A 12,409-nucleotide genomic window follows, 5' to 3' on the forward strand; every position below is an offset into this window, starting at 1 on the left:
TGTGGACCAATAATGGGTGTTATTGGTGAACCAAGTATTTTTAATCCAGAATCCAATTCCGTGCACAAGAGGCTTTTAAAAATAAATACAATAAAAAGGCCTAGGCAGTAATATCATGCAGGTTGATGTATTTTTCACCTAAAAGGAAACTAACAACCCAGGGAAATATTATCTAAATAAATATCCATGAAGTTGCAAATAGGCTCTATCTAGAGTTTACAGGGCCTACTTTGGGAAACACCAAAGGCATGTTGCATATCCTTGCCCTGCCCGAAAGAAAATGCAAATATACGATAGAAAGCAGCAGTACATCTTTTTTGCTAAACTGAGAGAAGAACAAAGTACATTCGTGTTCTGGGTTCTATAGTCCCTTGTCTTTCTCTCAGTTATTCCTTCCCTCCATTGTAATATTAACGTACCCCCTACTAGGTGATCCCCTACAGATGTGTTCTGATATTTCTCATCTGAAAAGAAGGCAACCTTCTCTCTCTTGCTTTTCACATCATCGTGAACTTCTGGGGAAAAAAAATCCATTATTGCCTCTCATTCTTCCTTTTCTATTCACTCTACCATCTCTGGTAACCTGGTTTTCATGCCCAGGATCCACGAAAATCCCTTTTGTCAATATCATTCATATCTCTGACACAATTCCCACAGATTTAAAAAAATAATTTAATCTCTCCCACTTTTAAACAGGCTCAGGTCATGATCTCACAGCTTGTGAGTTCAAGCCCGGCATCAGGCTCTGTGCTGAAGCTCAGAGCCTGGAGCCTGCTTCGGATTCGGTGTCTCCCTCTCTCTCTACCCTCCCCTGCTTGCACTCTGTCTCTCTCTCTCTCTCTCTTTCTCAAAAAAATAAACATTAGAAATATTAAAAATAAGTGAAAATAGAAAGGCTCTCTTGATCCTACTTCTCCTTCCATTTACCACCCCATTTCTCTGCTGCCCCGTACAATAATTTAATACAAATGTCCAAAGATTCCTCCCATTCTTTCAATGTCTCCCAATCAGACCTCCACACCCATCACAGCACCAAAACTGCTCCTGTCAAAATCACTGACCATGCAGATATTGCTGAATGTAGTGAACAATTTTATGTTCTTATCTTTCTTAATCTGTCAGGAGCATTAAGAAGTAAATGATCAATCCCACCTCCTTTTTTTTTTTAATTTTTAATGTTTATTTATTTTGGGGAGAGAGAGACAGAGTGTGAGTGGGGGAGGGGCAGAGAGAGAGAGGGAGACACAGAATCCTAAGCAGTTTCCTGGCTCTGAGCTGTCAGCAAAGAACCTGAGGCAGGGCTCAAACCCACGAATGCTGAGATCATGACCTGAGCTGAAGTCAGTCGTCTAACTGACTGAGCCACCCAGGCCCCCCCCTTTTTTTTTTTTAATTTTTAAATGTTTATTTTTGAGGGGGGGAGAGGGAGTCCTCTTTTTCTTTTAAGTTTATTTATTTTGAGAGAAGAGAGAGTGGGGAGGGGCAGTGAAAGGGGGAGATACAGAATCCCAAGCAGACTCCACACCATCAGCAAAGATGGCTGGAACTTATGAACTCTGAGATAATGACCTGAATGACACCAAGAGTCCGAGGCTTAACCGACTGAGCCACCCATGCACCCCCACCTCCTATTCTAAACAAATATCTCTATCTATCTATTTATATTTATATATTTTTAATTTAACATCCAGTATGCATACTCTGAGATTTTCCTCCTACCCAAAGGCCACTCCTCACTTGGTCTTCCTGAGACAGAGATTCGTCTTCTCTCCCACCTCTTAACACTGGAGACTTCAGAGTCCTATATTTGTACCTCTTCTCTATCATCCTTAATCTCTTGATGATCCCTTTAGTCTTATGGCTTTAAATACCATATATAGTGACATACCAATCGTCCCTGCTTTTCAGACTTACCTCCACTTAATGTCCAATCGGCATCTCAAATTTAACGTATCCACATACAAATTGTTCATCCACACCCCGCATCTGCTTCTGCCGCAGTGTCGGCAAGTCTATTTCTCCAGGCGTTCAAGTCAAAAACTTTGGAGTCAGATTTGACCCCTCCCTTTTCCTCACATCCCACATCCTAGCTGTCGTCAGTGGACTAACCTTTGAAACATAGCCAGAAACCCATCATTTCTTCCAACTTTACAAGCTTCACTGCCACCAACTTGGTCAAAATATCCATCATCTCTCGCCTAGTTAATTGTGAAAATCTCTCTGCCTTTGCCCTTGACCCTGAGTGCCTGTTGTCAATACAAAATCCAAGGTGGGCTTTTGAAAATTAGGCAGTTCAGGTTTTGCCCCTGTTGGAATCTCTCTAATCACTTCTGATATGAATCACAGTAAAAGCAAAGTCCTTACCAGCTTGCAAAGCTTTATACAACCTCATCTTTGTATCACACTAACCCCTTCTTACTCTTCAGTCCTGCTGAACTTTACTGCAGTGACACTGATTTCCATGCTTAGCACTTTGGCACATAGAGTTCCTTCAACCCAAATGTGGCTTATGCTTTTACCTATACTTAGGATCACTGTTCAAATACCACCTTCTCAGGGGCCTGGGTGGCTCAGTCGGTTAAGTGCCTGACTCTTGGTTTTGGCTCAGGTCATGATCTCACGGCTCCTAGGTTCAAGCCCCATGTGGGATTCTACACTGACAGCATAGAGCCTGCTTGGGATTCTCTCGCTCTCTCTCTGGCCCTCTCCTACTCATTCTCTCTCTCTCTTTCCTTCCCTCTCTCACAAAATAAATAAATAAACTTTAAAAAATCACCTTCTCAACGAAGTCTTTCTTACCAACTTCGTTAAAACTGCAACTCCTCCCTGCTTTATATTACTCCATAGCAGTTATCGACTTCTGACACTCTATATTTTATTTATTTCTGTTGTTCATTTTCTGTCCCTTTCACTAAAGTGTCAGCTCATGAAGGTAGGGAACTGGATCTCTTTTGTTCACTAATGCATTCCAGTGCCATCCTAGAATCATGCCTGGCACATATTATATGATTAGTAAGTAGTTAATGAAAAGTGAACCAAATGAAATATCTCCATGTGGCCAGACTTATCTTACTTACGTCTTGGAAGGTTTTGGAAAAGGTTTTTCTCATCCCTCCTTCCTAAGACATTCCATTCTCTTGACTTCTAGAAATTCACACTCTCCTAGTGCCCACCTACATATCACAGTCTCCTCTTTTACATCCTTCTCTGGCAATTCTGTTTTCTGCCTTTCCTCAGCCGTTAATGCTCTTGGAGGTTTGGTTCAGGGCTCTTTGTGCCTTCATACTCTTCTTTAGCATCTATTCTCACAGTGTTATATGCTGGTGACTCTTGCATATCTCTAAACAAAACTCTTGTCTGATATCCAAACAAGTACAACCGCTAGGACTCCATATATGTATCCTAAACTCAACGTATCCACACATGATTTCTTGATTTCACGCCCATCTCTCTTCTTCCTCCCCACCTCCCTAATTTAAATAACACCATCCTCTGCCCATTTTCTCAAAATAAAAATCCAGGGGTCATTTTTTGATTCCTCCCTTTCCTTTACCACCCCTATGAAATCCAGCACCAATTAATAGTTCGATTATATTTCCAAAATGTATCTTAATTTTTTCCAATTAATTCCATTTTACTACATCTACATTTACTACAACCCACCACTAACTTCAGAGAACCTCCCATCCCTCACCACACACACACACACACACACACACACACACACACACAAACCTTCTTCACTGGTCTCTTTGCTTCCAGTATTGCCCAACCCCTATATCCTTCCTTTTATTAAGCAGCAGTCAGAGGAATCATGATACAAAGTCACACCAAGTCGTTCATTCCCTCCACCTAAAAAACTCCAATGGCTTCCGGGTTCACTAAAAGAAAGATCTAAACTCTTTTACTAAGGGTCTTGCATGATCTGGTCTTTGTTTACCATCACAAGCTAGAACTGTGAGAATCTTCCTCTTGCTTTCTTACTACCTTCATGGAACTCCCTTTCCCGGACTCCCTTCATTGCCTATATCACACTAAATTCTTATCTACTTTAGGATCCTTAAACTTGCCTTTTTGTTCTATCTGAGAACAACTATTGCTTACCTTTTCTATATCTGTCACCCTTAGGTCTCAGCTTAAGAGACTTTCTTGACCACTGTGCTGAAATAGACCCCTTATCCAATTTATTCTCTATCTTAGCATGCTATTGGATTGTCCCATGGGGAGATCTTTAATTATTTAGTTGTTTCTCTGTAGTTTTATCTCTCTACTACACTGCTTAGCCATATAGTTCACGAGGGCCTGTGTCTGATTCAGAATTACATCTTTACAAGCTCACATTGTTCCTCATACATAGTGGTCTCAATAGGTATTGGTTCAACAAATGAATGCATAAGTGGGTGTGACAAATCAAAAGAGAATAAAGCTTTATTTTTCTGTCACCCTGTGGATTTTAAGTGTTCTTTCATCTATATACTTTCAAAAATATATTCTCTGTAGACTCAATAAAGCTAGCACAAGGTTAGTGCATTAATTTAATTTTCAGGTTAGGATATGGATCATGTGAAACATTGCAAGAATATTTTTATTTCTATAGTAAAGATGTTCCAAATATACCAAAGTATATATACTTCTCCATATTTGCTTTCCCATTTTAAAATGTTATTAAAACTTTAGAATAAAAGTTCTCATTTCACTCCTTTGAGGGAAATGTAGTTTTGCTTATTTTAATAACCTAATTAGAAACAAGAAGGTATGTTAATGAAAATTCCACTCTTGGTAAACAGAGGATGTTTTTAAAAAGCCTTAGAAGTGGATGTCGCAATAGACCAGCTGCCTGGTGTATTAGTGGCCTTGTCTATGAGTAGTTTTAGGGTTCTTGAGCAATTCATTGGAACTTTTCTCAGCCACCCCTCTAACATAGGGAGGATGCCCACCCTGCTTATCTCTGCTAATCTTATTAAGCATTATATGCAAAAAGGTTTTGGGGCACCCAGGAGGCTCAGCTGGTTAAGCGTGGGACCCTTGATTTTCACTGGGGTCATGATCTCACGTGAGTCTGAGCCCCACATCCAGCTCTGCGCTGACAGTGAGGAGCCTGCTTGGGATTCTCTCTCTCTCTCTCTCTCTCTCTGTCTCTCCCTCTCTCTCTCTTTCTCAAAATAAATAAATAAACTTAAAAAAAAAAATGATTCCAAACTATAGAGGACTCCACTAATGTGGAGTTCTACTATGTTGGTGGGCAACCTTGCAAAACTGACCTAATGGTCAGTTCCCATTTCAGGGAGTTTGTGCAAGAGGATCTAAGGCAACTGTCTCTAACTGAAGCATTTATTATTCCAGACCACGTGCCTCAAAAGATTGAAATGCACAAAGGTAGCGTAACCCGGCAGTAAAATGGAAGTGGGTAAGGGCTGACTTCCTAAACGATCTCCTGGTGGTTAGCTATGCATTTTTAAGACCACATGTAACAGTGTGGAAAGTGGCTAAGAGCACAGGGGACTGATTTTCTAGCTTCTTTGTGGAGAGCTTCACTTGTGAGCCACTTCTAAGCAGGTGCAAGCTACTTCAGGATGACGGCAGACTGATTTGTCAGAGGCCAAAAGAACTATACCCCTTCAGAAGTCCCAATCTGGCTTCTCTCACCATGCCTCCTTCCTTCTCTTCTCACCTTTTCCCCTTTTCTTCTCCAATGGGAGAACGTGGGAGACAAGGGAGAGGAGACCCTGGAGGGATGAAAAGAAGAGAACCATTTCAGTTCCTTTTACTTCCCGGTTGCAAGCTGTGCTGCTGAGTTAAAAATATGTAATTTAGTTTCCAAATCTATTCCAACCCCTGCCGGCCTACTGAGCAATCACAAACCATCCAATTTCAATTCAAATCTTTGCTTTTAGCTTTATTTTAAATGGAACACAGCTAAGTTGTATAAACAGATATAAAGTAAACGCTCTACAAAGAGCAGAAGTGGGATTAAAGGAACCAGGAAGTAAATCTGTATTTATAGCATACCGGTCAAAATCTGAATTGTTTTCATTTTATTTTTAAAATGCCAAACTTGCCACAAAGTACTGAAATGTCAAAGAAGGGACCAAACTTGCAGCACATCCAAGAGTCTGTGCTAAGTGTGAGTTTTCTTATTATTTTCAGCGATGCTTGTTTATAACATCCTGTAAACAGATTACACAGTTTTCTGCAGGTGAGAATTACTATCCCTCTGTCATGTTTGGAATGCTGTGAATTTACAGAGAATGACCCATTTCTAAAAAGATGAATCACATTTACCACAAATATTTATGAGCATAGCCCCAAAATTGTGTGACATCGTACATTTTTAATGATTAATCAACTGCTAACACTTGAAGTAACATGAATTCCACCTCTTCCCATAAAGCTATAAAAGTATCTCCAGGTGGGTAATGTACATCACCTAGCAGTGACAAGTAAGATGACTAATAATGCCCTTGAGACGTTTCAGCCATATTGCAGCTGGCCAAAATCCAGTAATGGCTCATGTTGACTGATTTCATTCATTTTATTGTCTATATAATATCCTGGGAGAGGATAGCTGGTTCAAAAGGATTCATCCGCAACGGACACCTTCTTCTTTTTAAGTTATACTTGCATTATAACCAACGGGGGAGATACTATTGTAACTTTTGCCATTTAATAATAAAACCATACCATTTCAGTTGTAACTTTTCACTTTAATTTATGTGCAGGTACATCAATTCTCCAATAAATATTTAAACTCCTGTGATTTCGTATTTCTGTTATTTTTCCCCCTTACTTCAAATGTCATGTTTAAAACTTTTACGGGCAGATAAATCCTCTTTTGTTGAGACAATATAGTCTTTAATGGTATCACATTGTCTGAAATATTCTCGGCAAATTTTTTTCTTGGGGGGTGGGATATAGAGTGATAACTTCCCCATCACTTGTGAAAGATCATGCGCTGGCAAATGATTCACTTCGGTAAGGAAGCCTCTTTCCAGATTTGCACGGAGGCAAATGCAGTGCGGAGCATCCTACTGCTCAGGCAATGTGAGGAGAACCTTTCATCCTTCTCATCCATATTTGTCACTGTCAACACGCCAAAAAATCAATTAATACCCTCAATGGCCCCCTAGCACCTTCTCAATAAAATCCAGAAAAAAAGTTGGGGATCAGAAAGCCTGATTCCAGACAACCATTAATATGCTATGTGTCCCTGTAAAATCACTTTCCATTTCTAATCTTCAGTGTCCCCATTTGTCAAATGAGGAGAACCAGACTAGTCAGACTCCAAAGAATCATCCAGCTCCACTCTATCCAATTCTGTTTTACTTCTGATAATTCTTTCAAACCACAGAGTGTCTAATTCTGTCTTCATTCCCAGGAATGTCCTACTCCCGTTCACTTTCTCTATTCTCTCATCATCCTATCTCTTATACACTCTCAGGAGGAAGCTTGAAGTCCCCTGTGCTGCTAACATCATGTGATGCTCACCACATAGCATCTGATATCATCTCCGCCTTCATGGGTTTGTCTCTTATAAATATACAACCTGACCTGGGTTCACATCCTGCCCATGCCACTTACCAACTGTGAACTTGAACTGGTTACTTAGCCTCCCAAGCCTAAATTTCTTCATCTATAAAATGGGGATGGTAATAACTTACTCTCAGTAATGCCTATAAAATGCCTGGTGTATAATGCCAATTCAAATAAATAAATAAATACAATATTAGTGCTTATTATTGTTACTCCTACTCCTACTCCTACTCGAGGCTCTTTTAAGACACAGCCTAGGTCTTGATCAACTCATTTCCCAGCAGGCTCAGAGTAGTTGGAAAGAAGAGGGACTTGGTGGTCGGGTCCTGAACTGACACTTGGGGTGAAGTCACGTGTTCTCCCTGAACTGGACCCAGCGGGTGTCTGAGGTTAAGAATTGTATCTTCAGATTCTGTGAACACAGTGCCTAGCAAAATGCTTGCCACATAAATTCTCATTATATAAGCAAATGGAATATGAATATGAAAAGGAGCAACCGTAGGGTTAATGGATGCGCAGTAGGGTTAATTAGAGCTACTGTAAAATACTTAAGGAAGAAATAAAGCTGAAACACCTCTAACTCCAAAGTCTTGGGAGGGAAGTAAATGACCTCTCCCCAAATGAAGTAAAAATTGATCCCACTGTGTAAGAGAAGAGGAAAGGACTGGGTTCTCTAGCAGAACAGGCAGCTTCGTGCCCCAGATTCTTGTCCTAGGTAGAGCACGGTGGCGAGGTTTTGGCAGAGGAACAAATACCACGTGGGAGGACAAGGGACTTCGGATCAGTTGCCTCAAGTGCAACCAGCTCTGAGCGAAGCGGCCAGGTGCAGGGGAAGTCCGTTCTCAGGGCGCAGCGCAGCTGGGCAGCCGAGCCCCACGTTCCCGTTTTTGACTCTTTCTCTCCAACCTCCCCCACCCAGCAGTCAGGTCCCGGAAGGTAATTAGTGTGGGGGAGAGGCAAAGCTTCTGAGTCTGCAGGGAGATGGGAAAGTAAGGGTGGAGGCGGTCTTCTTGTCAGAGGTCTCATCAAGGTGGGGGGGCGGGGAGAGAGAGGAAGGGAGGGAGGGAGGGAGAGAGAGAGAGAGAGAGAGAGGGGAAGAGATTTTCCATTTTTGCACTCGAGGCATACCTAATGATATTCCCACAGACAGACAGACAGGCAGACCAAGAGAGGGACAGACAGGACACACTTGAGCGTTTGAAATCTTTCATACCCCCAAATCCAGGACGCAGCCTGTTGTCATAACCATCGAGTAAGCTGTCCAGGATGCGGGTAAAATTTTCCGGGCATAATTTCTCCTCCTTTTGGTTTTGTCCTGGGGATTCGTTTAAACTGCAAACGCAAAAAAAAAAAAAAAAAAAAAAAAAAAAAAAGAAAACGGCGTAAGGGGTTGTTTTAAGAATCGATTACAGAACAGGTGGAAACAGGTTTATCTTCTAGGGAAACAGACTTTTGCCCCAAGCTACAAGAGGCAGGTCTGAAGGATGGGGGGACAGAGAAATGGTCGGGAAAGGCGCACCCTGAGCACACGCACCCCCAAACCCACACTCTTCTTGCACCCGGTGCCCCTTCTGCTCTCCGCGTCTACGCGGTCACAGAAAAGCCTAGCTTCGGTCCTTGACCTTACAGCGGAAACAGGAGGGTCTGGTTTGCCCTGGGAGGGGCGGCGGCCGGAGGGGGCTCGGAGCTGGCCACTTCTCCACCCTTGCCCCTCAGGACCCCAAAGAACTCACCAAGCCGCCAGGCAAAGGAAGTGCAGGAGGGCGAAACTGACCCGGGAGGACGTGGCGATCGCGGGTACCTTCTTGGCAGAAACCATCTTTGCAACATGCCATACTTTAAGCCTGTTCACGTTTCCAGGCTCTCAAGATGCCCTGAGCAGGGTGCGAGGCGAGGGCAGAGGCTCTCCGCGGCGTGCGCACACTCGCGCTCACACTCGCCCGCGCTCACACTCGCCCGCGCTCAGCCAGCCCGAGCCGCGGTGGGCGCGTGTGTGCACGCGGGCCAGGGGGAGGCGGAACCTGCCTTTCCTCGCCCCCTCCTTTTCTCGCTGAGCTCTCAATGTGTATGGAGAGCTATGTATACCGCTCAACACCCTTTCGTGCCCGCACCGTGGAGCCTCCGAGGTTAACCTCAGCGCGCTGGCACGGAAAGGCTGAGCGAGTTCTTCCCAACCTTGAACTCTGGATTTCCGCCCCTCCTGGCGTCCGCCGCCCCCAACCCTCAGCGGGTCCCCGCCCACAGCAGTGCCTAGCCTCCACTTTTCCCTCCTCCCCCCACCCCCCGCTTCCTGCTGGGATTTGGATTTCACCAACGAAGCTCCTCTCTCAGGTTGTCTGAGGACCTGTTTTGTACCCATTTTCAAGGCTGAGGGGAAGGAGCGGGGGCATTAGGATGGCTGGGCGTGGGGACGGGAGACTGCGGTGAGCACAGGGGATCGAGGACGGACGGAAACAAACTTTGGGACTCTCCCCTTCAGGTGCTGGGGCGGAGTGGGGCGGCAAAGGAAAGAAGATTCTTCCTGGTGAGAGAGAGGGGTTGCAATTCACCGGGCACGCTCGCGCCAAACTTAGCAAGTGGACTTGAGCCTCATTCTGTTCGCAACGCGTTTGCCAAGCTGTTGCTGTGAACATAACACATTCCTTTACTACACTCGCTCCCACCTGGCACACACACACGCTCAGCTCTGCTGCCCCATCCTTTGCTGGAGAGGTGAAGACGAAGGACGTCGGGTCAAAATCACTTTCACTTTTGGTGACACTTCTGCTCTTTTCTTTCACGATAGAGCTCCCTGACTTCCTGCGGTTGACCGCTTTAGGGGGCAGGAAAGGATGGCTGTGGAGAGGGAGAGGAGAGAGACAGAAGAAAGGCAAATGTGGTGGGGGGTGGGGGTGGGAGGGGCTCAGTAGACCTGTTTAAAACGTTAATTATTGGTTCCAAGGGGGAAAGGTGTCTTTCACATTAATAGTGATGCAAGTGGAAATTTGCATATGATGGACCAATGACCTAAGTGATTTCCAAAAAGTTAGTTCCCTGGAAACTGTCACCACCAATATTTATATTCTGTTTAGAACTTTGATGGTTTGTTCAAATTTGGATGACTACTGGGCTGATCTGATATGAAAACAATAGGTTTTGTTTCAGTATCGTCATTAAATTTTTTCTTTGCAAAGGGGAAACCTTTCTGACCGCCCAAAGTGCTTAATCGCAGAGGTATGTATTCCGTGATATTCTATATTGTTTGCTTCATGGAATTTATTATACTTCATCCTAATTCTGTCTGTGTCATTCTTCTCTAAAGACCCCTTGAGGGTCTGGGCTGGTAATTATGATTTATCTGTGGATATTTTTTCTCTTATTACAGTGCATACAACATAGTACAAGGACAATAAATATTTATTGAATGAACAATTAAACAAATTAATGAATTACCTACTCCCAGATCCATCCTAATTAATTTGGATGAAATTCAAACTTACTCTCATCGAAAAATGAAAATATTAGTGTCCTCCCCATATATGTCATGAAAGCATTTGTTTCCACAGACTCTACACATAAAAACTTATAATACATCATATTATTATATCACGTTATATTATTTTTTCAATCTGAATGCTTTCTTATACTTTCAGAACAGAATTTTATTTTTTTCTTACAATATCCATTTGAAATATAGAGATAGATAGATATTGATATACACATATATATCAAAAAACAAATACAATGGCCTAAGGGACAAGAGGTTTCATATTGTTAAAGAAAAATTATCTTTAAAATTTCAATTTTATATATGTGAAACTAATACCTTCAAAGGTATGAAAAGATTTCCCCCTTCAGTGTAGCTACTTCCAATTATATTTTTGTTAACAGATGTATTTAAGATCAACTGAAGATAATAGCATAGATATATCATTTTATTTTATTTCATAGCCTTTCATTTATGCTGTCCTTTATATTACTTAAAGAAGTTATATGTTGGGTGTTACTGTCTGAAATCTTTAAAAAAATTTTTTTTGTCACTAGGAATTTTAAATTAACCATAACATTAAAAAATTACAACTTACCAGAAGTTACAAATATCATTAGATATGCTATTATTTTTATATAAATTTCTATCCATTCTGATTCAGATTGTGAGTGAATCCTGATTGCCTGTATATAACTGTACAGAAATATAAAGGTGTTAAAATTATACATATTAATTCCTTATTTAAAGTTAACAAAAGTCTTTCATTGCTATGCTTGATAGAGTTTGAATTCAATTACATAACCCCCAAACATCATTATGTTAAGCCAGCCACATATTATAAATTTATCATAAAGCCTTATCTCTGGTATGGTAGAATACAAGTGAAATAGATTGCCCTAATGCTGAAGTCTTACCTCAGAGTGCACATACCTATGAAATGCCCTAAAAATTAATACAAAATTTTGTATTCACATAAGTATGTGCATTTTTCTTTGAGGCTCTTTATGACTTTCATCAGAGTTTCAAAGGCTATGGACAACGATAGTACAGACTAATGTTTTAAAATAAAAGATTAAATATATAATAGAACAATCAACCAAATAGGTGGAAAACATTTGTAACCAGTGTGTACCAAACATCTCTATCCCATTTGATACCCTTATTCATGGCCAGTTTCCATAGACTGTTATGTAGATCTTGGGTCTCCATTGAAGGTACTCAGCTCATTTACTGTCAATTTGTCAAACATCCAATTAGCTTGGCACACAAAACTTTGGAGTGGTAATAAAATGAATTTGAAAGAATTCAACGTGTTTTTGTTTCCATTAATTGCTTCCCTTAATTTTATTTGTGTATATGTGTGTATGTTTTCAAAGTTTCTGAAAAAAAATATTATTATCAAGTAACAGA

At 41.6% G+C, this 12,409-nt stretch overlaps 1 protein-coding gene across 1 annotated transcript in view; it reads right to left on the reverse strand.

Annotated features, from left to right (window-relative positions):
* GABRA4 (gamma-aminobutyric acid type A receptor subunit alpha4) overlaps window positions 1–9,590 on the reverse strand; it is a 66,835-nt gene extending 57,245 nt beyond the window's left edge. Inside the window, exons 1-2 of the mRNA XM_047092153.1 lie at window positions 9,264–9,590; window positions 8,744–8,862 (exon numbers count right to left, since the gene is read on the reverse strand). Coding sequence (XP_046948109.1) covers window positions 8,744–8,862; window positions 9,264–9,349 — 205 coding nt within the window. The 5' untranslated portion in view covers window positions 9,350–9,590. The remainder of the gene's footprint in view (window positions 1–8,743; window positions 8,863–9,263) is intronic.
* Between the last annotated feature and the right edge of the window lie 2,819 nt (window positions 9,591–12,409).

Source organism: Lynx rufus, unplaced genomic scaffold (genome assembly GCF_022079265.1).
Source record: "Lynx rufus isolate CCGP_SWC_20201006 ecotype Redwood Valley unplaced genomic scaffold, mLynRuf1.p SCAF_3, whole genome shotgun sequence".
Taxonomy (NCBI): Eukaryota; Metazoa; Chordata; class Mammalia; order Carnivora; family Felidae; genus Lynx; species Lynx rufus.